General features: G+C 44.3%; 1 protein-coding gene across 1 annotated transcript; it reads right to left on the bottom strand.

Annotated features, from left to right (window-relative positions):
• Nucleotides 1-507: 507 nt before the first annotated feature.
• On the bottom strand, nucleotides 508-25,683 carry SRP72 (signal recognition particle 72). The gene is made up of 19 exons (XM_048503914.1): nucleotides 25,418-25,683; nucleotides 22,782-22,902; nucleotides 19,698-19,821; nucleotides 18,876-19,019; nucleotides 17,314-17,425; nucleotides 15,136-15,167; nucleotides 12,468-12,592; nucleotides 12,315-12,372; nucleotides 11,796-11,927; nucleotides 11,019-11,147; nucleotides 9,139-9,211; nucleotides 8,108-8,172; nucleotides 7,590-7,685; nucleotides 6,516-6,619; nucleotides 4,700-4,777; nucleotides 3,830-3,967; nucleotides 3,363-3,400; nucleotides 2,217-2,376; nucleotides 508-771 (listed from the first exon to the last, which is right to left on the bottom strand). The coding sequence occupies exons 1-19, from the start codon at nucleotides 25,548-25,550 to the stop codon at nucleotides 591-593; spliced, it is 2,043 nt and encodes a 680-aa protein (XP_048359871.1). The 5' UTR covers nucleotides 25,551-25,683; the 3' UTR covers nucleotides 508-590.
• Nucleotides 25,684-25,744: the final 61 nt, after the last annotated feature.

Genomic DNA, 25,744 nt, shown 5'->3' with positions numbered 1-25,744 from the left:
TTATGGAGCACACTCTTCCCACCAATATCGGTCTGGGACCAGCTTATCTGTCCAGCAGCAGGTAAACCCTATTTGTCCAGGCTTTTCAGCCCTATCCCCCAATCAGTCCTTCCAACTGGAAATGCCAGGGACTGAGCCATGGAAAGCAGAAGCCTCTGTTGCCTTCCTTTTAAAGCAGTAACTCTTGTGTTCTTCTTCAGGCACTCAAAGATGAGAGTATGGTTGTATATTCCTCTGCAACAGTGCCACAGCCTCTCCCTCACATCTTGTGTCAGGGAAGACAGAAGGAAACTGCCTGATGCAGAATGGATCCTTTGGGTCAATTCTGATGATTAGTGGACAGTTCTAATTACAGGTAGCAAAGTTCTTTCTTCACTACTGAAATACCTTTTGCCAACAGTCAAAGCCTCGATTGAGTACTGTCTCTCTGTGGGAACCAAGTACAACTGAAATGAAGGAACTGCAAAGTGCAAGAGAAAGGGGGTAAAAGAGACATGCATTCAGGCCTGTCCTTTTTGTCCTTTATTCTGTATTCACAACAGGGGTGGGGTGGGGTGGGGAGTTAAAATGCAACAGCCTGCTTGCCACGATCACCAGCCTCCTTTCCCGCCTTTCTTTTTCTTTTGTTGCTGTTTTTTCTTGGTTGCTGGTGCGCCAACAGGCTTTTGGTGTCTGGGGGGTACCATGTTGCTCGTCGATGCAGAAGGGGTTGCTGTGACGGTGCCAGGCCTCGGGGATGTAGGGGGGCTGCTTGCGGTCTTGCTAGCGTCCCTGCAGACAAAGGGGGCAACCAAGGGAGATTATCATACAAGGCCAGAGGTACCATAGATTCTCGGAATGTCATTAAACAAGGGGAGGGAAAAAAAACCTTGAAATTCCTTACTCCATCCTAGGCATCCTTTCCTGTTACCAATAAATCAGGAAGAAACTGTTTCTCTTAATAAAGCCGTCTTGGGCATTTTCAAGCAATCCCACCAGCCCCTTTGCATGGAACTCACTACCATGCAGCAGGAAGTCACGTGGCGTCACAGTGCTGGAGCCACTGAACAGAGAGATGAGCCACAACTATGACCTTGCTGGGATCGAGGGCAGGACAGGCCATGAGAACTGGGCACAGAAAGCACAAGCTGTAGTGAAAACAATTAAAGAGTCAGAGGAGAGTTGGTTTTTACACCCTGCTTTCCTCTACCTGTAACGACTCTCAGAGTGGCTTACAATGTGGAGGAGTGGGGAAACAAACCCAGGTCTCCATATTATAGTCTGCTGCTCTTAACCACTACATGCTGGCTCTCCCTTACCCCTAAATGACCTTGAATTACTGCCCTGCTGGTCCTTTAGTGGTGCTTTGTAAAGAGCCCTGGGAGGGCCTGTCTTCCTTGCTTTCTTCACATGCATGCTAGCAGCAGGCCCTTCGAAAGAGCGACAGATTACTTCTATTATACTCCACTTGCCTCCCCAGTGGGGACCAAAGTAGTTTACATCATTCTGTTTTCCTTCATTTGACCTCACTACAACCACCCTGTTATGTCAATAGGTTGGGCTGAGCGTGTGTGACTTGCCTAAGGTGACACAGCATAGTTCCATGGCTGAGTGAGGATTCAAACCTGGGTTTCTCTCCAGATTCTATTTTGATACTAACCACTACATCATACTGACTATGGATTTGCATCCTAGCAGATCACACTCCATGGGTTAAAGACCACTGGCATGCAGCCACTAGGTAAAGCCTAGTTATTACTGAAGGCCTAGGGAAGGACTGAGTCACTGTTCAATGGTATCCTGTCAGCACTAAGATGTATACATCCATAATCCACTCAGAAACCAGGTCTGTTTCTGATTTTTTTTTTTAGCCCTGAGGATTTTCCCAATGAAACTGGCTCTCAAGCTGAAGAATTAATTTTGTATTTTGGGCCACAAATACCGCAAAACACTGTGATTAAATTAAAATCCCACCAAACAATGAAGATGTATGTGAAACAGCTCCTCCTGGACCGCAGCATGTGCATTGCTATGAGTAGAGTCCCCTCTTGTGCACTCCATTAAGGGCTCTCCGCTTGTTTGCCGAAGACCATACATGACAGCCATCCAAGCAACAGCTACATGATCCTTGATTCACAGAATCATAGAACTGGAAGAGGCCATAAAGACCATCTAGTCCAACCCCTATTTCTCAGGGGATATCAGAAGGACCAAAACGCGCAGACCCAGTTACTTACAGTTCAGAGGATGCTGCCGATGTCGCTCCTTGGGTCCCTTTCCCGATTTGATCCTTCTTCTTTCCCTTCTTCCTCCCCCGGTAGTAGGAACGCTCCCGCATGGGAAGCCACCGCTCTGGGTCGGGAGTCACTTTGGGATCATAATTCTTTGGCAGTTTTCCTAAGACACATTCAGCACAGGGAAATAATGTGCACTTGCCCTTGAACTGGTAAGTAAACAGCTGAGCAGAGGGAAAAACTCTGACTAGTCTGAAACAGAGTCTAAATGCCAGAGCATGGGGCAGACACACTGTTGCATGTAATGTTGAAGGCTTTCACAGCCGGATTCAACTGGTTGTTGTGGGTTTTCTGGGCTGTGTGGCTGTGGTCTGGTAGATCTTGTTTCTAACGTTTCGCCTGCATCTGTGGCTGGCATCTTCAGAGGTGTATCACAGCGAGAAGTCTGTTACACACTATATCCAGATCTGTATGGCTGTCTTTTAGTCTAATGGATTGCAGCCAAAAAATCTGGGATGTGGGGGACAGTCTGTAACAGTGTCTAGACACAGTGTGTGACAGACTTCTCGCTGTGATACACCTCTGAAGATACCAGCCACAGATGAAGGCGAAACGTTAGGAAGAAGATCTACCAGACCACGCCACACAGCCCGAAAAACCCACCACAACCAACACTGTTGCATTATTGCACAGTACTATTACATTCCTTTCTAGCAACAGATTTTTTGGCTGCAATCCATTAGACTAAAAGACTGCCATACAGATGCTTATTCAAGAACCGGGGCACCTAGCAAAAGATTTTTAACACAAAAGTTTAACTGCATTTAAATCTAAGAGAACATAGGAGGATCAGATTTAGAAGCCTGTCCCCGTTTCCAGTATCAGGAAGCCAGATGCTTCAAGTATCAGGAAGCCAGGGCACAAAAGTGACACCCCTTCCTCCTCATAGCTCGCCCTGAAAATGCTGTTCACATTGCAAAGTTGCTGGGAGTTTCTCTGCTCTAGGTGAATTCTGTTTAAACTTGCTGAATCTCTGTTGGAAAATTCTGATGTATGCTGGCAACTTTTAGGTTGCTCTATCCCACTCTGTCATAGTGTGCCTCTCGACTCATCAGTTAGCCAGGCAGCCTACAACGATGAGGCACTCACCTTTCTTCTTCTTTTTCTTCTTCTTAACATCTCCTTGGCTAGAAACAAAATGAAGATATGTGAGACTGTCTGAGATGCAACGTAAAAAACAGAGCTAATAAATGATGGGGGCTTGGGAGGGAGGAAGGGAAGAAGCATATTAGCCAGTATCTGCAAGAGATTTTTTTTCTTTTTATCCATCCAGTCACAGCCAACTTATGGCAACGTTGCGGTGTTTTTAAGGCAGGGGGCTTTGAGAGGCTGTTACCATGGCCACCTTCTGCATAGCAACCCCGGTATTTGTTGGTGGTCTCCCCTCCCAAGTAGTAACCAGGGCTGATCCTGCTTAGCTTCTGAGGTCCGAGGAGATCAAGCTAGCCTGGGCCATCCAAGTCAGGGGCATGGGGCTTGTTAAAACCCATTTATTCTGTTTATGAAGCTTGTTTTGTTTTCAGCAACATTGCTTGGGAGGACTTCTTTATTTTTACCCTTGCTCTTTCGGTTGATTCTCGTTGGTGGGTTTCCCTCCTTTCTTCCGAACGTACGTAGCCCCGTGCGAGTTTTCAAGCTCATCCACGTCTACCTTTAAAGACATCGTGTCAGAGGAGGGCAAGTGCTTGCTAAGACTGTCAGAAGAGAAGAGTTTAGGAATAACAGGGACACACAAAGAAAAAGGAGGGGAAGGAGCTTTTTCAAGGCCACCCAGTTCAACAGTTGTGACAAGGGAGCTCCAAGATGAAGAAACTGGAAGAATCCCCAGTGGCCTCATTAGAGCACATGGTGTGGAAGAGGGTGGTGGGGTGGTGACAGCTTTTCTGTCTTTACTAAACCAGAGCTGCAGTTCTAATCTTTGTTCCAGAGGAACCTGGTGTTCCTATGTAATACACAGCCATAAGTTTGTTGCTGCCTCACGGTAACAGAACACGAGGCCCCACCAAATGTGAAGCTCAAAGTCTTGGTCAACATCCTCTTCCAAGCATGTGACAGCCCAGAATGTGCCCTCTGGAGTTCAGGGGCATTTCCAAAGTGGTTCATCAGCAGGCAAGATGGAAGTTTTATTCTGAAGGTGGAAAACTTCAAAGAGTACCACTGTAGTAACAAAACAGCTAGATTCAAGTCCAGCAGCGCTGTGGAAACCAACAAAATTTTTGGGGCATAAGCTTTCAGGAGTCAAAGCTCGTGTCCCGAAAACGTTGTTGGTCTCTAAAGCGCTTCTGGACTTGAATCCAGATGTTCCACTGCAAACCAACATGGCCACCCTCAAGCTATCTTCATTGTAGCAAGGGTGTCCATTTAAGAAAGTCACCAAGGAATGTCTCTTAATAGCCCCACCTCCCTCGCTGACTTAGGAAGGATACACTTTAGCTTTCTCGGGATCAACCAAGGAGTACGCTGAGATGAGTTGGGCCAGGGTATGGATGTCCTCTGGGTTTTGCCTGCAAAAATAAAACCATATCAAAACAAAAGGCAGGTGCAACTGAAGACACAAACATAAACCACCTTGCATTTGTTGGCTAGAAGTAAATTAATCGTTAACAGCTTTTAAAAATCGTACCTGAATATGAAGTAAACACTCAAGGTGCCAACCACTCTCTTTTACTTCACATAAACATTACGGGCATCACAATAATTAAATATACAATCCTTAGATGATTCTTATGTCTTCACAATCTCATTACATCTAGACGCAACTCGCGTCTTAACAATCTAATCAAAATCCTTCTCTCAGTGTAATAAGAATACAAAGCAAAAAATCTAGCAGGCTGATCTGTCACCAGTTTCTGATTACATCTCGTGTTCTGCACTTGGAGTGTCCAGTTTTGTTCAGCTATTCAGTATTAATATTCTGCTAGCCAACAGGTACAAGATGGTTTATGTTTGTGCAAAAATAAAATAAATAAAACCGCACACTTTTCATGGCTGCAAGCAATTTAGGAGACAACAAGCAATCCAGTGTAGCATACTACTCCTGTACAATAGCAACGATAAATGAGTTATTCCTGGGGTTTCCAATCTTCAAGTGCAGGGTTAGATACCTCCTGGAACCACAACTGATCTTTAGACTCATACATTGTTCAATCCAAAAGGGAGGGGATTGAGTCTTGGAAACTGCGCAGGATTGTGCTAACTCAAGTGGCCACTCCGCTGGTATAAGGGGTGAATATATCAGCAGAGGGGGTGTTATGCTGGCAAAAGGCTGCTGCCCCAGTCTACGGCGCCTGAACCCAGAAGCTGCTGTGTACACCGCAGCCCCTCCACTGCACCCTGTATCAGTGAGATGGGGGTGTTCTAGGGGCATTCCCGGGGAGTATCCAACTTTAATCAGCTTCCAGTGCCCTTTCAGCCCAGGAACACCCCCTTGTCCAAGGAGAGGCCTATTCCAATCAAAAAGGGGGGTGTAAGCTGTCACCTTCAGTGGGGCTTTTCAATGACTAACAGGTTTTTCCTTTCTTTTCTTTGCGGCTGGGCCACTGAAAGCCTCTTTTGGAGACAGCATGCCGTGCCCAGCTGCTACAGATCTTACCTTCCCCCCACCCCAAAATTGGGCTGTAACAGGGCAAGCCTCAGCAGAGTTAAGTCCTTCTAAGTCAATGAGCACAGAAGGGTGTAACTTTTAAAAAGGGCTTGGACAGATTTATGGAGGAGAAGTCGATCTATGGCTACCAATCTTGATCCTCTTTGATCTGAGATTGCAAATGCCTTAGCAGACCAGGTGCTCGGGAGCAGCAGCAGCAGCAGGCCATTGCTTTCACATCCTGCTTATGAGCTCCCAAAGGCACCTGGTGGACCACTGAGAGTAGCAGAGTGCTGGACTAGATGGACTCTGGTCTGATCCAGCAGGCTCTTTCTTATATTCTTAACTGTTTAGGACTGCCCTGTGTAGGACTGTACTTGTGTTTTATTCCGGGACTGGTTTTCCTATGGACTTCTTGGTTAATCAAAAGGGTTGAAGGAAAAATTATTTTTTCGCTAAAAAGAATCCCTTGTAGCTGTCCACTGCACTGCTCCCATGTTCCAGTTGCAGTCATAAGGTTTTTTAAAATGTGTTTTCCTTTGTTTTCAGTACACGTGATCCATGAAGACGCTCATGAGCATGATTACCCCTGCTTTCAACAGCCAAATGCTGAAACCTCTTCCTACCATTGTCTCTACCCTTCTCAGGGAAGGACTTACTTCCACAGCTCCTCGAGATCGCTGATGGCTTCCTTCTTCCGACCGTGCTTCAGCTTAAAGTTCGCCGCTTCCCTGATGAGCAACAAATGAACTGAAGACTTTGGCTGAAAAACAGTATCTGCGCATGTTATGTTATGCAGCTGAACACCACTGATACGGTCATGCTCTCTTTCACGCTGATGGAGAAGCAGGTTCATCCACGCAGCCTTCAGGGGACCCATAAAGCCAATGCTCACCAGTATGAGTGTGTTTTGTTTCTAAGGGCTAATTAAATCCAACCAAGAGACTAGCGAAACAGAGACAAATATAAACAATGACAGGAAAAGCCTGTTATACCTACACTATGAGCAAAAATGATTGTAGGCTATGAGACTGGGCAATATGATGTAGATCAGGGGTCTGCAACCTGCGGCTCACCAGATGTTCATGGACTACAATTCCCATCAGCCCCTGCCACCAAGGTTGCAGACCCCTGATCTAGATTCAACAAGTCTGCAAAGGGCAAAACATTTAAAGTGCATTCAAAGAATAGACTGTTTCTATATAATGTTACTTTTGTCTACTCTTCCCTGATGTGGTAACTCTTTATGTTTCAGGAAGTCTGTGAGGTAGGTGGGAACCACCACTGTGGCCAGAAGCCAACTGCCCCAGCCCCAGACAGGGGAGAAACAAGGGGCAGCGGGAGCCTGCTCCTCTTCTTCTGCTCGCTCCTCTTTCGAGGCGTGAGGTTGTAAGCTGCCCCAGCTGCCTATCGGCTAGACTACCCCTAACAGTAGAATTATCTCATCCTTGACTGAAGTTGCTTGGAAGGCTAGAAACACATGGGGAGGCCATGCACAGAACTGAGGGTAAGAACTGGGAGTACATGGACAGTTTCAGTTACAAAGCAAAGCAGTCATTCTGTCACGGAAAAGTGTCAGGAAGCAGCACTGAAAACCATCTCGCCAACACCAATGGACTGAATGCAAGAGAAATTATCTTTTTCTCTCCTACTGCTATTATCCTGCAACAGTGTAAAGTCAAAATAAATCCTGAAAAATGTATATGCGTACACACGAGCACACATTTACTTGCCTGGAATTTTTCATACCACTCAATGGTTTGTGACAAGACCTCAATGGCGCTATCGATGTCTTCTTCGTGGCTGTACATCATCACTAAGGCTGAAACCTGCAACCGTTCAAAATGCAGCATTAAACTGATTTATTTGGAAACCTGTCCACAGGACAGCTTACAACTAAGATGACTACAACAAAGCCATGACAACGCAATCATTCAGAAACGAGCAGGAGGATGCATCTATTGAATACTAGAATGATGAGAATGTGCCACCATTTAAAAATATTTCTGTTATCCTGACAGCTTCATTACTTTACTAAAGATGAAATTTGAAAAAAAAATTAAATGAAATCACACAGATGTAACACTCAACTATGATCAAGCAACTCATTCACAAGGCAATCCTGTGCAGACTTACTCCAGCCTATCCCACTAAAAGCAGACTCGTGTAACTCATCGCAGATCTGTACTGTCAGAGATGCACAAGGTGCTACCAGTGATTCTGCAGATGCTTAACTTGGGCAGTAACTCACCATGCCTGGCTTTTGCCTTAGTTCTTCTATGCTCCTCAAGATGATGCATGCTTTGGTAATGTTGCCTTTGATTAAAAAAAAAAAAACAAGGAAAAAGTGTGGTTACCCACAGAGCCTTTCTCCAGCTCCCCACTGGTGTGCTTTGTTCTCTGAAACAAGAAAGAACCCTCTTTTCTTTCAAGGTGGGTGAGAAAGAGATGCAGGCACTTTTAACCAGTCCTCTGCGTACGCTGCAGTTCTATAAGAGACAGGTTGTCAGGAATTTTAGTTTTGGTAGCTGTGGGTTTTCCAGGCTGGTATTATTAGCTCCTAATGTTTCACCTGCACAAGTGGCTGGCATCTTTAGAGACATGTCACAGTAACATGTGTTTGCTCTACACCAGGAGTCTGCAACCTGCGGCTCTCCAGATGTTCATGAACTACAATTCCCATCAGCCCCTGTCAGCATGGTCAACTAGCCATGCAGGCAGGGGCTGATGGGAATTGTAGTTCATGAACATCTGGAGAGCCACAGGTTGCAGACCCCTATTCTATACTGTGTTGCAGAGAGAAAACATCTTACCATGACATGCCTCTGAAGACACCAGCCACAAATATAGATGAAACGTTAAGAGCTAAAACCAACAGACCATGTCCACACAGCTGGAAAAAAACCCCAGTCAATTGATTCTGGCCATGAAAGCTTTCGATAATATAATTTCAATTTTCATTGAAACAGAAAAGGTCACATTTCTAGCTCATCACTGCAACCACAAGTAAAATTATTTTCTGTGGTTGTTTTTTTTTTTAACAGCAGCTATGTTGCCATTCCCAATAAATCAGACAGGTTCCACTTGCAATATTTGGCCAGTTGTGAAACTCAGCTTTTCTTGGGCTGGAATTTATAATTTCGTTGCATCACCAAACACACCTTTCACTTAAGAATCACTACTAAAGCAGCCTCCTTCTATGGATAAAAAAGACTTTAAGGCTATGGAAACGATATAATGCTGAATTTGAACGCCAGTGAAGCTTCTTGACAAAAAAGCTACCTTGAGCCACTTTTAGCTGTGCCATGGTCAATTTGATCTCCACTGCTTTCTCGGGGTGCTGCTCTGCAAACTCCTAAAGAAGCAAAGAGCAGGAAAACAAGTCAAGAGACTTTCAGACAGGACCAGCTTCAGAATTTATAGGACAGGAACCTGGCAATGACCAAGTGCATCACAGGGAAAGTGTGTGCCTCTTCTTTAAACATGCATGCTGTTCTGGAGGACTCCACTTTAAACATGCATGCTGTTCTGGAGGACTCCACTGATTCAGATACAGGTGTGCATTTAAGGAGCCCCAGGTATCTAGTGAAAAGTGCTGTCAAATCCCAGTTCACTAGTGCTAACCTCATAGTTTTTCACAGCAAGAGACATTCAGAGGTAGTTTGCCATTGCCTTCCTCCCTGTGGGCTGAGAGATTTCTGAGAGAACTGTGACTGGCCCAAAGTCACCTAGCAGGCTTCAAATGGAGGCGTGGGGAATTGGATTAGTGAGTGTTCACTGCTCTTAATCACTAGACTATGCTGGCTCTCCATCTAGCTAGATATTAGATCTATTACTTTCCGAATAAGAGGCATGCCTCAACAACATTTCTGATGTACTGAAGGTAGTCCTCTGTGCAAATACCAAGTCATTACAGATCCATGGAGTGAGTTCACATCACAACATTTACTAGGCAGACTATGTTTATGGGCTGGTCTGCCACTGGCTTCCCCAGTCGTGTATCCTTTACCCCCAGAAAGCTAGGTACTCATTTTACCAACCTCAGAAGGATGGAAGGCTGAGTCAACCTTGAGCCAGCTACCTGAAACCGATCTCCGTCGGAACTGAACTCAGGTCATGAGGTGAGCTTGGATTGCACTACTGCAGCTTAACACTCTGTGCCACATCTGGTATAGTACACAAGTCAAAATATTACTGGAGAACCTCCATTTCATCTTTTCATTAAAACATAATTATTTCCACTTTTTACCTGGACTTTCCCAAAGGAATATAATAATACTATTTATTTTATCTAGGTCTTTAAAGGACAGCAATTGTTTGAGACCATTAATTACTTCCAAAAATAAACCTTCCAGACTCTAGATGCTCTGAATTAATTGTTTCCCATATTAATAGGTTTTCAAGTCTTCTTCCATAATAGCTAGCTGTCCTACCTGACAGGGCTCTCATTCCTGGCAAATTATCTTATAATGTGAGACCCCTAAGTTACCTATATTCATGCATTTTCTTCAACATCTTCATTCTTGCTACTTTTTATCCTAACAAAGAATATGAAATATGGGGACTGCCAGTTTCTCATACTTATGGCCAAGTCCTTAACCGACACACCCATCTTATACTTCTTTAAACATTCTGGCCATTCTAAGATGCTTCTCGCACCTGGGCCCGGACACATTTTATCTGATTATATTAATTATACTATTCTCATATACAAAAGGCCTATTAGTCCTTTGTTTCTTATCACTCTCCAAGGATATTCTGTTCTGGGTTTCTGGACTTCCTTATTTGGCATGTCTCATTGTTTCACTGAGCGACGAGGCCAGCTCCAATTCTGGCCTCTGGAAGCAACCTCTGTATCAACATGTCCAGCAGATGCTCTACAACTATGGCCCCACCTGCACATTTTAATAAGTTATGAAATGTGATGAGGAAGAAGAGGGTGGAGCCTCTGGGAGCATTCTGCTCCACGGCAATGGGTACTAGAGAACCCCACACTTAACTCACCAATGAGAGAGGTAATGATAATCAGCCGGAACTAGTTTTCCAGGATTGTCTCCCAGATGCACAACCAATTAGTCCAGATCTATGTAACTCCTGTGGGTATGATCTCCTTAAAGGCAAACCTTACTCTTATTCTCTCAAGCAAGGAAACTGCAGCCTACCTGTAGAAGGTCTATTGCCTTGGCATACTGCTTCTCTCGACACAACTGAGCTGCCTGGATTAACACAGGAAGGAGGTGTTCGGGGCTCTGCGACTGTAAACTTGAGGACAATTTGCGACACTGATCTGCCTGCGGGATAAGGAGAGGGGACAGAATCACAGTTAGAAAGGCAGATGATTCAAGAAAGAAGGCAATGTTTATGTGGATCCAGCAACAAGCAGTGAGTTTGACTGTAAGAGGCACAGCAAATCCACTTTGCTGCAGCTCGTTAAATAGACTGGACATAGTGTTTGAACAGATACCATATTTGCAATTTTCATGGGAGTTTCTACTGGGATTTTGGTATCCCAGTCAAAAAACATTGGAACAAACAAATGATTGGTCAGTGCACACTTTTTTCCAAATTGCACTGTATACCACCTGGGCTTTAAACTGGGATTTAAACTGCCCACCCCCGAAGGGATTAGAGATCACTACTCTTAACCACTACACCACGATGGCTCTTACGTCACAGAAACCTTGCCTGTAGAATGCGTTTCTGTTTGAGAGAAGGATTCCCACCTAGCCTCATCCTTGTGTTAAGCTTTCTTTAAAGTAGGGTTGCTGGGGTTTTTTTAGCATGTGAAGCATTATTTATATGTTTCCCCACCTGCCTTCTGGAGTGGTCTACTCATCAAAGAACTGAAGAACGAAGAATTCTCCAAATGAGCAGCACAGCTCCTATGAGCACAGAGACAGATCATGTCCCACAGTAATCAAACAAGCACAGCTTGCTACCTGGTTGGTGTACATGGCCAGCAAAGCTTTGTTAAATTCTATTGCTTGGAGCTGCTTTTTAGAGAGTTTGTGCTCGACGCCTTCTGTGTTGGTCAGCTTCACCTTCTTCTTTGAGTCAAAGACATTTTGGTCCTAGGGAAGGTAAAGGCACAAGGTGAAGGGTTTCATCCATTTGGACAGAACACTACTGCAGTTTGACACTCAGTCATGCTCCTTCCCAAGTGGGATGCAAACGCTAGCAAGAGCACATGGCAAAATCATAGTATGAAATCCACAGAGAACAGGCTTAGCAGCAGCTAGGAGCCATAAGAGCTAAAACAGGGCTCCATGTTGCAACCCTGTGAACTTTTGAATGCCAGTTGCTGGAGAGCAAAAGGTAGGGGAGGCCATTAAGGCCCACCTTTGGCCTTCTCAGAAGCCCCTGGCTGGCCCAGTGGGCAATAGGATGCTAAAGTGATCCAGCAGGGTTCATCTTATGTTCTCACACCCCCTTGATGACCAACATCGGGAGCTGTATACCTTGTTGATGGTAACAATATTGTTAGCAATGACAGCGAGCAATCCCACATCTGTTGGCCTGTAAAGAAGAGACCACATTTACATAAGTTACACAGATTCCAACCCCGCCAAAAGGTGATCAGAGGGAAGAAAGCAGATCAGAGAAGCCCTTACTTCAGTTTGATTATCTGATTGTAAAGCTGTAGAGCTTCCTCCGTGTGACCCTGAAGCTGCAAAATATAAGCCATCTGGCCATGAATGATGGCCAGCTCAGCCTCAATATCTTCTTCAGTAGCATCCTAAAAGAAGATGTTAAAATAAATGTTAACACACCAATTAACACACATAACACTTAGAATTCATCTGCTTGCGACTTAAAAAGTAGTATAATGCAGTGGTTATTATATTTTAGCTACCACCAGTCATGGCAAGAACGCAGTGTGGAAACTAACTGCCAGAAATCAGAACGCCTAGGCAAACTCCAGAAACAAGGGTTGAAGTTCAGATACAATTAACCAGAACAATAGACACTGAACCCAGACTCAGGAGCAAACAATTAAAAATGCTGAACAGTTTAATATCCATTCTTCAATATGATATAAAATTACAACTGAACAGCTAGAGATTAACACCATTCTCTAGCACTAGAGAATCCGTCATGTGTGGCTCAACCCATTAGAGGAACAAGTGTTTCGAATAGCTGGTAAAATTCTGGAAGTTATACGGCTGCAGCTTCAAAATCTCTGAGAAAGCTGGTGAAGTGGGTTTTTCCTTCCATGAAACAAGAATCAGACTTAATCGACAACCTCATACCCTTTCTCTTGGACGTTGATATATGGCTTCCCTGTATTAGAAACTTTGTGGTTCATGGAAGATTTGTGTACCATGTTATATATGATGTTCCTCTGTAGCCATTCAGTTGTAATTTTGTACATTTTGAACCTGTGTGTTGTGTTTAAAGGCTGCTCTACACATCTGTGCGTTGTTACAATATTGTATTTGACACACGTGGATATTTTGATATAGGACAACGTTATCAGTTCAGCAGCACCAAGCCCTGCATGGGAGCTAGGGATGGTTTTTCTCTCTCTTCTGATATTAAACTGTTCAGCATTTGTAATTGTTTGCTCCTGAGTCTGGGTTCAGTGTATAGAGATCAGAGCACACCAGGATGATGTTCTCCAGAAGCACCACGCAAAATAAAGGGGCTTGTGCATGAGAATGTCCCTTGTGACTCCTACCCAAAATGACATCTTCACAGAAAAAGGATAATCGGCGGAAGTCACAAGCAAGTCAAAGTGGTGGGCGTTTCCCATTTATCTCAATGGCACAATTAAGCAAATGTGTCAGTCTCACTCAGAATTCAACAGAACTCAAAAGATTGGCCCAGGTTAGTGCTTAGATGGCAGACCACACCAAGAAAGTCCAGGGTTGATTGCAGAGGGAGGCAACGGCAGATCATTTCCAAACGTCTCTTGCCTTGAAAACCTTGCAGGGTCATCCTAAGTTAATAGCGATTTGGCAGAACTTTCTGCCACCACCACAAAAGGTTTTGCCTGTATCACACGCAAAGCGAGCACAGCTACATAAACCAATTTCTGGCTTGAAGCTTAGTAATAAAAAGAGGTTCTGGGTTTTTGTTGTTGTTTCACAACTTGCATCAGCAATAGCCCTGGTTAACAAGGCTGCCTAGGCCAAGGCTGCATTGGTGCAGCTTTACGGGAAAGCATTCTCCTCACTTGGGCAATTCACAATATCCAACTAGACAGGATGCAGGGAAATCTGCAATTCACCCAGTCCAACTAAACAGGATGTAGTGAGATCTACCATGTGTTTTTAAAGAACAATTTGCAGCCATCAGTTGAGATCAAGGCTTGCAAGAGGAAGGAGGAGCGGATTTAAGCCAATATCCTTCATCAGCCCTGGAAACAAAAAAGATTGCTCATCTTTGGAGCATTGCCCTTTTAAGAAAATCATAGAGACACCCTGCCCGAGCCGAGCCTCAGAACATGCAGGGAAAGGAAAAGATGAGTGAGTGAGTGAGGGGGATGACAGGCGGTGAGCAGCGGCAGTAGGGCGGTTGGCAGGAGCCTGCTGGGTGCCCTACAGGCGTGCGCCTGGCATCATGGGTGGCCCCGGCTCTTCCCTGCCACCGCCTGCTCTGGCGTTTCCTTGCTGGCAAGCAAGGAAACGCCACAGCAGCCAAGGGCTGGGGCTGCTGTGGGGATCCGGGAGGCGGCGGCGGGGGGGGGGGGGGGGGCAATCCAGTGGGGAGCAGGCACCCTGGCTCTTCCCTGCCCCTGCCTGCTTTGGAGTAACCACCCTAGACTTATACACGTCAATAAGTTTTCCCAGTTTTTGGTAGTAAAAGTGGTGCCTTGACTTATACACGGGTCAACTTATACATGAGTAGATATGGTATATGCTTGGTATGCAGAAGGTCCCAAGTTCAATACTCAGCACCTTCAGCTGTAAAAAAAGGTAATGCAAAAGACCTCCATCTGAAACTCTGGGAAGCCACGACCAATCAGAGTGGACAGTTCTGGTCTTGATGGCCCAAGGGTCTGATTCAGTAAAAAAGAGCTCCAGATATTCAAGAGACAGGCCTGGAGTCACACACAGCTGCAATTTGCTTTTTGAAAACATCCGGAAGTTCCCAGCAAGGACTCCCCAGAAGTCTGGTCTAGTTGATTCCTTCAAATTACTAAATATCAGGATTATAAAAGAAAAACTAGATGACTTACCCCTACTTGATTTATACAACCAGCATACAAATAAGAGAACTAGTTTTGTTTGGCAAAACACACACACGTCTGGCTAAACTTAAACAGCAGCAACTTACCGAGTCTTCTGCAAGAGACTGACGACACAGCTCTGGAAAGAAAAAAAGGGGGTCAATTATCTCCGACACAGACAAGAGCCACTAATCATGAGCTTCCATGAGAGATTAATACATGCCTAGAGCAACCACAGGAATGCAAACATTCTTGATTTTTTAAATATTACAACAGAGTTTGATCACAGCTGAGCTGAAGAAAACCTTTCACTTACTCTCCCTTTTACGTTTTAGTGGTTTCTCCACTTGAAAACCAGGTCCAGTTGTTATTCTTTCATTGTATCTTGTCTAATTACTTATTTATACATTACATGGTAACAGCCCCATCCAAAAGAGGGGGGGGGGGGCAAATCGCACCATGGAAGCAATGTACGCCTACATTCAACGATTCACTCTCCTTAGAGCCCTTACCCCCGTGGAGGAGCAGAAACAGCGGCAAGTAGACATGGTCTCAGTGCCCTGGCAGCACTCCCACACAGCTAGCTGCATTTCCACTTGGTTCTGCTCAACACAGAAGCCAGTCTTTAGTTTTGCCCTTCACATGATTGATATCTGACAGTATTCCCAACAAGAATCATAACATGGTGTTCTTAAAAAGTCTCACTCTTGCAGTCAAGGGCTTGCTCAGAAAGCATGTGGATTTTGCCTAGTGACCATCAGTCAGGACTACAATTCTGAAGATGACTGTATACACAGGAGAAACCAGGAGGTACCTGAACTACTCAAAGGGCCATGTTGTGAAAGGTAACGGGAATCTTACCTAGCAAAAGTTATGTCAGCTCTTATCCTTGCACTTTCAAGCACTTAAATTCAGGATTTCTATGTCCAATTGTCTACACCAACAAATTTAATGTAGACAACAACACTGTGCTTGAAGGAAAACAGACAGAAATGTCTCCTGTGGAGTTACATCCTTGGTTTTGCAGAGAGAAACAACGGTTAGAAAAGCTCACTGCGCAATTTTCCAGTTAATCCCCTGCTTGTCCAAGAGCTGAAATCAGCTTGGGAGAGACTTCAGTCCTGACTGGGACTGTGATCTATTTCACTATGTATAGCTGATTGGAAGTGGGATCCTACTATGCAATTTCTCTACCACTCAATGTGCCAGGTGAATGTGTATTTATTTTTATTTATTTTATGATTTCTACCCCACCCCTTCCTGATCAAGCCAGGGTCAAGATGGCTTCCATCATATACTATCATTTTGCTAGTTATGCTTCAGTTCTTTCTGGTAGTTTCAGACATCTAAATTCCTAATGGTTTTGTTATGCAATGTCCCATTTTGTTGACCACACTGACTCACTAAAAGACAGACTATAAATAATTTAGATGGATGATACATAGATAGATATGGAGACCCAGAGTGGTGTAGTGAGTAAGAGCAATGGACTTCTATCTGGAGAACCGAGTTTGATTCCCCACCCTTCCACATGAACAGTGGACTCTAATCTGGTGAACTAGGTTTATTTTCCCACTCCTCCACAAGAAGCTTGTTGGGTGACCTTGGGCCAGTCACAGTTTCTCTCCAAACTGTCTCAGCTCCTCCTACCTCACAAAGTGTCTGTTGTGGGGAGAGGAAGGGAAGGAGTTTGTAAGATTCTTTGGGATTCCTTACAGAAGAGAAAAGCAGAGTATAAATCCAAACTCTCTCTCTCTTCTTCAATAAACTCACTTCTGTCTGAAGCAGGAATCTCTCTCTTTGTTGCTCCTGCTCCAGAACTATGGAATGTTCTCCTTTACTAGATACCTTCTCTGACTTGTTTTTCACAATCAATTTTTGGTTCCATTAATCATTTCAGAACTGAATTTTGGTTAACTGGCCCCTTTATTTTGCTACTGTGACTTTTAAGATACCTAATTTTTAACAGTTTACTTCATGCTGTTTTGATTAATTGAAATGTTGTGCTTCAGGAAAATCCTCAAGAGAGGCTACTGACAAGCAGCTTATAAATAGAAGTAAACAGGGTAACACAGCAGAAACTGTGAGGTACATCAGTTATAGGTTATCAGAAACTGTGAAAGAGCTTTTAAACAGATGGACGAAGACATCTCCTGATATCAGGGACGATAATCCTCTCTCCTTTGTAGACCACATTTTGTTTCTCTTGAGGAATCAGGCACCATACTTTCCCCCTCTGCAAAATGTCTAGAGAGAAAGGGTACAGTCAATTGCCTGTCCGTTACCTTCTGCTTTCTGAAGGCTTTTCATGGCATCATTCAGCCTGCCTTGGCCAATTAAGGCACATGCAGCATTATAGCACAGCTCATAGGTAGCTTCTTGGAGGCCCAGATCTTCCTGCAGAAGAGCAAACAATTAACAAAAGCAAAGGGGATTAATTTGGAATCAACATTATAGACAGGCTTATACCAGAGGTCTCGAACATGCCACAGAGATGTTGGATCTGGCCCCCTGAGAGGGGTGATCAGGCCAGTGAGCCAGCTAAGGCAAACCACCCACCCCACCTTGCTCCCAATTGGGAGTGGGGGGAAGTGCCTTATCAGGGCTCATGGGCCTGATAAGCCCTCTCAGGGGGCTCTCATCTGGGCTGGCAAGCCTGCTGGCCGTTCATAGCCAAGCAGCCATGCTTCCCCCTCAGCCCAGTCTAATCAAGTAACATTTATGTTGTATCAGGCCCTCGTAACAAATGAGTTCGACACCCTGGCTTATACTGCAAGGCTGCTAGATGCAAAGCAAATAACTTCTGGGTTCAGATAAAGAGTTCTCCCACAAGCAGAATCTGCCAGTGAGCAACATGTGTCAACCATCTGCTTCAAAAACAGTTTTCTGTCAAGTTATATACACTATTGTAAATGCAAAATGTAACCAAATTTACCAAACAATTCTAAGATAGCAAACTCCCTTCATATTTACAGTGAAGCTGTCTGTCAAGGCCCTTACACAAATTAGCAGCCTTCTGTGAGATGCTGCAATACCATAAAAGCTGGAACATATGTTCTGGAAAAAAAATGTTTTAAAGCAAGCTACATTTCAGGCAAGACCTCTCATCAAGTACTGAGACAGTGCTATAAAGGGCATCCTTTGAAAGAGAGAAAATACTGTTGCTCCTTCTGTTTCAAGAATTTGATTTTTAAATCAGTATGAATATACAAGTGGTTAGTAAAATAGAATACAAAAACAGAAACTTAGAATTGTCCACGTGCATATCAGGAAGATGCAAAGGGCACTTTTAGCATAAGTTAGGTATCTCAAGATAGAATGTGACCTATTTAACATAAATTACTTCAAGCTTTTGCAGGTTTTCCAAACTGTGTGGCCATGGCCGGGTAGTTTTTGCTCCTAACACTTCGCCTGCATCTATGACCAGCATCTTACCATGACATACCTCTGAAGATGCCATAGATGCAGGTGAAACATTAGGAACAATAACAACCAGGCCACAGCCACAAACCCCGGAAAACCTACAACAGCCTCTTGATTTCAGCCGTGGAAACCTTCAACAACACACAGCTGACACTTAAAAGGCAGACAGTACTTCCCAAGATTCTGGATTCAGAAATCAGACGCCACTACAGAGTCAATGCTTTGCTCATTGGGAAAGACAAAGTTCTATGGGGGGTACTGAAGCCCAACCTGACTGTGCCTCTATTCAATGATCCAATATAGAAGATCCCTGACTTTTTACAGAGCTTATGGAATTCATCTGTTATGTGGCTGCTGCGAGAGGCACAGCACAGAGGGTTGACAGGCAGGGGGATTCACACACCACCACCACCAACTTACTTACTGGCACCACTTTCTCCCAAGCGCTCTGTGCCGCAACCACCGCCGAAAGGTTCGTTTTCCGTTCCTCTTCATAGTCGTCTTGGGAGTTGCGGATGAGATCACGATACACAGCTGAGCAGTCATCGTAACGTTCTAATCTGTACAGCTAAAAACAGTAAGGGGAAACAAATATCAGCTCAATGTACCAGAGACAGAGTCGAAACTAGCAGTAGGGAATCATACATTCATTGGCCTTTTGGCTGAAATAAAATTATTCAATACACTCATTGGCCAGGATCTGACAAAGCATTTCTACGGGCAGAAGGATTTCCACCAGCAAAGGGAAGTTTCCTCAACTGCTCCCACCCAGTGCAGCCCCAATGCTTCCCCAAAAACAGCAGCAGGGGAGCATTTGGGCTATGGCGAAATGTGAGAAGAGCGTAATCAGCATTCTTCCCCAGGAAGTGCTCCTCTTGATCCAAGTCACGATCTCATAATCTTCACAACAACTTGCTGGGTAGGTTAGGAGGAACTCTACAATGGTGACTGGAGCATCTATTCTGATTGGCTGCTGCTCTCCAGGGTCTCAGGCAGAGGTCCTTCACACCATCTGCTACCTAATCCTTTCCACTGGAGGGGCCAAGGATTTAACCTGGGACCTTCTACATGCAATACAGATGCTCTATCGCTGAGGCTCAGCCCTGCCTCACTTGGAACACAAGCCTTTCCGAATGAAACAACTGAGCTCTGCCATTGAAGAACACTGAATTACACCTTTAACACCAAGACTGAACCTTCTCCTTGTGAGCATTACAGGACACAGAGTTTTCAAAGCAGCCATTACCACTTGTCCGTAAAGCTCCCTGAGCTTGTCTGTCTGCTGGCTGGCTCCTTCAATGGTCTTCAGGGCATTTTCAATCCTGTTCAACCTGTATTCACAATAAGCCTTCTCAAAGGCTATCAAATCACTGCAAAATAGAAGCCAGAATGTGGAGGTCATTTCCTAAGTATTCATTTCACATAAAGACATTTACACTTGCAAGAACTGCATTGCTGTTTACTCATACTGAAACACCATCATTACACTGAATGAGATTACACAAAGGAAGGAGTAAACACTGTTTAAATTAGAAGGGAGTCTGGAGACATTTCAAGGCTGTAATCTACAAAAGCAGTAAGATTGTGATGGATGTTGAAAGCAAAATCCCTTCCTTCTACTGACCTATTCAAGTCTGCTGCTTATATTGATTAGTATAGGCACCGACCAATCTGTCAATAGCAAAGGGTGTTAAAAAAAACTTACATACAGTTGTCTGTATTCTGCAATGTCCCCTTAAAAAGCTAAGCTGCACATATCCAATCGTACTGAAAGTGCTCAGTGCAACTGTTGTAAAAAATGTCTTGTTAATTAAGAGCAGCTGTGGTTAGCACCTACTGCAGTTAAAGGTAAGTATACCTGTTAATTGCATATTGTTAACATTTCTCTTATTTTCCTCCTTACAGATTCCTGCTGGATTACTCTCAAAAAATAAACTGACAAGTCTATTGACATTAAAGAATCTGATAGGTCCATGAATTTTAAAGAAAACTAGACAAATGAAGGCTGGTTGGACTTCAGTTCTTGGCAAAGATCAGAAGGATCAGGTTGGTTATTTTGTCCTTGTTGAGTTTAATACAATTCTGGTAACTCTGCCTCACATTATCAATAAGTTACAAAACATTCCATTGTTTTTATATGTTAACAAAGAATCCATAGTTTCTGTTATTTTTGTTAATTAACCTGAATTTGGTGTGATGAGAACAGTCATTTAACTTCTCACCATCCCCAGACTTGGCTTTGCTTGTGCAAAACCAGAATTGTTTTTGTTTATTCAGGAGTTTGCAAGACTTCTGGTTAAAACGAGGGCCCTGTTTGTGGCAACAGAAGGTATGTAAGTTGGCAGCAGTTGCATAGGTCAAGTTCAGCAACCCCTGAAGCAAGTTGGATAGGTCCTATATTAACAAAACTTCCCAATGTCTAATGCAGCAAAAAAAAAAAAATTCTGCCAGGGATGTAAACTATTAAATGCTTACAGCCCAATCCAGATGGGGTGGGGGTGGAATGGGCTGTGGGAATGGCGCAGGTCCACGCTAATGCGTGTGTCCACCCCACCGGCATAAGTGACACTGAAAGTGGCCTCCAGCCAGAGAGCTGTGCCAGCCTAAACCTGGATGCCAGTGCAGCTGGGGGCAGAAGTGATCTTAGTTGGCTTCCACTGGACTTTCAGCCCAAGCGCAGGCCAATGACTCCTGCCATGCTAGGATGTGGCAGAAGTCATCATTTCCTATTGAGTGTTCTAGGTAACAGCAGGGTGGGTTTTTCTGCCCCACTCGTTATGCTACTCATAGTTCTATTGGAGGTGGTGAAGCACTGCCTTTCCTGCACCTTCTCCAAGCACCATGGGAAAACAGTCCCCCTTCTAGATTGCGGTACCAAAGGATTAAGTGACAAGGTTTCACTTACACAGCCTCTGACTAACCTAGGATTATTGGGAGGATAAAACAGAGGAGAGAAAAACAATGTAAACTGCTTTGCATTCCAACTGGAGTGAGAGACTGAGTCCAAATGTATACTAAATGGTTAAATGAATAAATGACAGCCAACTGGTTACTCTCACTGCCTTTGTGCTGCCTTTGCTTCACATCCTTTCCCTGTGCCTGGCTATAATTGCCCAATTGCTAGATTGTAGGGAGAAGCGACTGTTTTGCAAAATAAGAAGCCATGGGTTGCATTGGGCAGCTGCAAAATTTGGGACCCCCAGCAGGGTAGTCAAATCTATTTCAAATATTGTATGGAACTAGGGGCCTTGAAAGAAGAGACCTACAGAAAATGCCCAGACTCCTTGATTTGTACTCTTTGGAGAAAGGAACATTAATCAAATAGACATATTTACTGCTCACAAAACGTTTTGGTTACAAATCATAAATTCCAGCAGAGTAGCAAAAATCAGTAGCAAAGCCAATAAAATTTGAGAATGTGTACATGATAGACTGTGAACTTGTTAATGTTTAAATAATAAAACTGTTAATAAACAGCTGTTCTATAAAAGTGAAATTAGACTCAAGGTGTTCATTAAATGGAATGTTCTTGTAAAAATACTAACAGAAAGATAAATTAAGGATCACCAGACTATGAATGCATTGCATTTAAAAAGTATGATACTATGTGACACTATGCCACCATTTATTTCTTGAAGAAGAGAAGAAGAGTTTGGATTTATGTCCTGCTTTACTCAACAGTAAGGAGGCTCAAAGCAACTTATAAACTCCTTCCCTTCCTCTCCCTACAACAGACACCTTGTGAGGTAGGTGGGGGCTGAGAAAGTTCAGAGATAATTGTGACTAGCACAAGGACATCCCATCAGGCTTCATGTGGAGAAGTGGGAAATCAAACCCGATTCACCACATAAGTGTTCACTGCTCACGCGGAGGAGTGAGTCTGCCACTCACGCGGAAGAGTGGGAAATCAAACCAATTCTCCAAATTAGAGTCCAACTGCTATTAACCACTGTACCAAGCTGGTTTCCCGGCCTACACTGTGAAAGAATACATTTACATCTTGTAAAGGAAATAAAAGAAGGCATAAGCCCACCTAAAGTAAGAAAGAAGGGCCAGAATGCAGCCTCTGTAGCTTAACTCTCTGTCAGATACAAATCAACTCTGCGGACTTACAGAATGCATCACTACTCTCAACATACTGCGAAGAGAAAATAATATTTCTCTTGAATTGATAAAGCATCATCATTAAGCCTAGAATTTAGTGCCACATTTTGGAAAACTAAAGACAAACTCCACTATGAAAGCAACGTAGCCCAAAAGTCAGTCTTAAGAGTTGCCAGCTTCTTAACAAGGGATGCTATGTGAGAAGTCTCCAGTACTCAGCACTTACCTGGTCAGAATTTTGGTGTGGGTGTGAATCACACTGAGGGCTTCCTTGAAATTTCCATTTTGGATAAGACAGACCACTTTGCAGTGTAGTGCAGTCACGTCATCCTTGTTGACTTGCAGTACTAGAAAGCAGCAGAAGCAGTACCTTCAACTGAATTGTTAACCCACATCCCTCCAACTCTCCATAGCTTGGTAACTTCCTGGTTAGATCACAGTGTTAGTAAAATAGCATTGTGGGGACATACTGGCAGTTCCAACATAAGAAATTTCCTTCTTATACAGCTTGTTCAAACCAATGGATTCCCTACTCCCTAACTATAGGAAAATGTTCCGTCTGGACATGTGGAGTAATGCAGGATTGGCCTAAGGCTAAGCCATACAAGACCTTAGTGAGAATTCTACAACATGTGAATTTAGAACATTCTCTGGAACTCATTGAGGCTCTGCGGTTGATTGGAAGGGTTTTGTGAGTGTAGAAAAACCAGCTGGACTATTGTCAAGAGTGCCTGCGAAGATAGTCTAGATTAATCTTGAATTGGTCAAGAACTCAAACTTAAGACAGCAGGTTGTGTGTGTCCACATTAAGACAGCATGGATTACCAGTTCGTATCTAGGCTCTAATCAAACTGCTAGTTCCAATCTTAAAGCCCTTTGACAACGAAGTCCAGGGCAGCTTATAGAATTCTTCCTAATATGGATGACCTCCATCAACTGGAACCTTGCTCCTGGTATAATCTAGAGGGGCCACAAGAAACAGAGGGGTTCCACCTTTTTAGTATTGTGATATTCTTCCTGTGAACTTAAGCCACTCAGGACCAAATGAGGCTTTCCTCAGGTCTCTGAAAGGTTAGTAGATTATTTAATTGCAGAACCCATTTGAAAACAGTCAGAGGAGTCCAGGGTTTCCCATGACAGAAACCCTAATGTATTTTCTTGCTTTGGGTTTCACTCCTTCCGGGTTGCTCTGCCGTCCAAGCCAAGAATGAAGATTGTTGCTTTGTGTGTGGGGGGGAGGGGGGTTTAGCCCTTTAAATATAATATCGATATTCCTTATATCGCTCCCATTCTTTTTTCTAGGGAAATGCTGTCCATCAATCCCTGGGAGAAGTTGGGGGGGGGGGGGGAGATGGCTCCTTGCAGGGACAGGCAGCATTTCCCTAAAGAAAAAAAATGGAAGAGATATAAAAAAATATCGATATTACATTTAAAGGGCTATAAAAAACCCTAAAGACAACAATCTGCATTATTGGCTTGGACAGGGGAGCGACCTGGATGTGGGGACAGGCAGACTACACAGTAGGCAGTGGGGCACTTCCTTGTGTGTAAACAAGGAAACATGAGGAAACCCCACTGTGAAGGGCACTACTTGGCAAGGGGTAGTATGGGAAGTGTTCCATGCATAATGTTCCTATGTTTGTTTGGCATCCTACACCCAAACAACGTCCTTGGAATGCAGCAAGCTTCAGCACAGTAACACAAAGTACCATATGTTACACAGCCTCCATACAAATCCAACCATACCAAAATCTGCTTGTAATTTGTTAAAAAGTAGCAATTTCACTCAGCTGCACTTCCACCACATGCAGGACTGTAAGCACAGCAACACCCTCCCCCACCCAAACGAATGACCTTCCCATACATCTGGAATTAGTGATAACCTTCACAGGGGAAGCATCTTATTTCTCACATGGAAACACTTTCTGCCTAAATAGGAATCATGAATTGCTTAAGAGGAAAATAGATTTAGTTCAGAACACAGTAAAAGCCAATGGTCCTATCCATACTTGGCATCCTGTGATACAAGGTTTTGGAGGCAACCCCAAGTATGCACATATAATGGGCTCCTGTCGGCCAAATGCCAAGGACAGCAGGGTTCTTGTACCTTAGCAATTACACAAAAGAGGAGGTTGATCAGGGTCTACTCAAATTTTTAAAACACTCTACATGATTAAACTTGCTCTTCTTCACACCTATCAGACACATAATCTTCATTCTCCTTTGCACCCACCCACCCTCCTTACAACTGCCATTTTCTTCAACTTCTATTTCTTTTTAAAAATATTACTTCTTTGACAGATGCTATAGGACAAACATTGTGGGGAGGCAGCTTTTTAAAAAGAACGATGATCACTCTGGCCTACCCACCGGGGTGTTGTAGCAAGCTCAAATCTTCCGAGACCCTTTGAAAGTGGTTACGTTAATGTGTTTATTTGTTAAAAGGATTTGTACCCCCCCCCTTTCCACAGTCATATTCAAAACTGTTTACAAAATGCAGTAAAATCCAAAAATGCCGTAACAACAAAACTGAACACCATGCCATAAAATGCACTGAAATCAGCCCACGCTGGGGGGTTTTAAATCACTAAAATACACCTAAAATCCTAAAATGCCAATGGCTTAAAAATCTTGAAAGCTGTTAACACGAGCAGCTGCCCTCAGGCAACACAGGAACGAGGAGCGGGGAAGAAGCAGTAAAGAACAGCTGCTGCCTGACCCCTCGGACATTTTAGCTCCCCATCCCGGGAGTCCCAAATACAGCAGAATCCAAAAGTGGCAGGGGCGGGGGGGGGGGGGGGGGAGGTGGAATAGACCCACCACGAACACGCCACGTGACTACCCGCGCGCTCCCTCACTCACTCTTATTGACCGACTTGAGCGCGCGCCCGTAGTCGCCGTTCTGACCGCAGCGGTTCACTTCGCTCCAGAGCGACGCTACTGAGGCGACCCCAGCCGCGCCGGCACCGCTTCCACTCCCCGCGCCCGCCGCCATTTTGGCCGCGGCAGACAAGTCCGGGGGGGTGGGGTGGGGTGGGGTGGGGTGGGGAGGGTGGGAGGAGAAGCAAGGCACTGGTATTGGGCGAGAACAGGCCGAGGACCGAACTTTCAACCCGGAAACAGATCTCGTAGCGTGTGTTGTCGTGTCACCTCTCTATGGTCCGGCCTACGCTAGCTCCACAACCGACA

The sequence above is a fragment of the Sphaerodactylus townsendi genome, linkage group LG07, assembly GCF_021028975.2.
Source record: "Sphaerodactylus townsendi isolate TG3544 linkage group LG07, MPM_Stown_v2.3, whole genome shotgun sequence".
In the NCBI taxonomy this organism is placed as follows: Eukaryota; Metazoa; Chordata; class Lepidosauria; order Squamata; family Sphaerodactylidae; genus Sphaerodactylus; species Sphaerodactylus townsendi.
Note: the sequence above shows the minus strand (reverse complement) of the source record. Positions and strands in the feature narration are given on the sequence as shown.

Coding starts and splice junctions, on each gene's coding strand:
- SRP72 (XM_048503914.1), bottom strand. CDS start 25,550: ATGGCGGCGGGCGCGGGGAGTGGAAGCGGTGCCGGCGCGGCTGGGGTC. Junction 11,148..11,795: donor TGGCCATGTACACCAACCAG/GTAGCAAGCTGT, acceptor CTTATCCCGCAG/GCAGATCAGTGTCGCAAATT. Junction 9,212..11,018: donor AGGCAATAGACCTTCTACAG/GTAGGCTGCAGT, acceptor TTGCTTCTTTAG/GAGTTTGCAGAGCAGCACCC.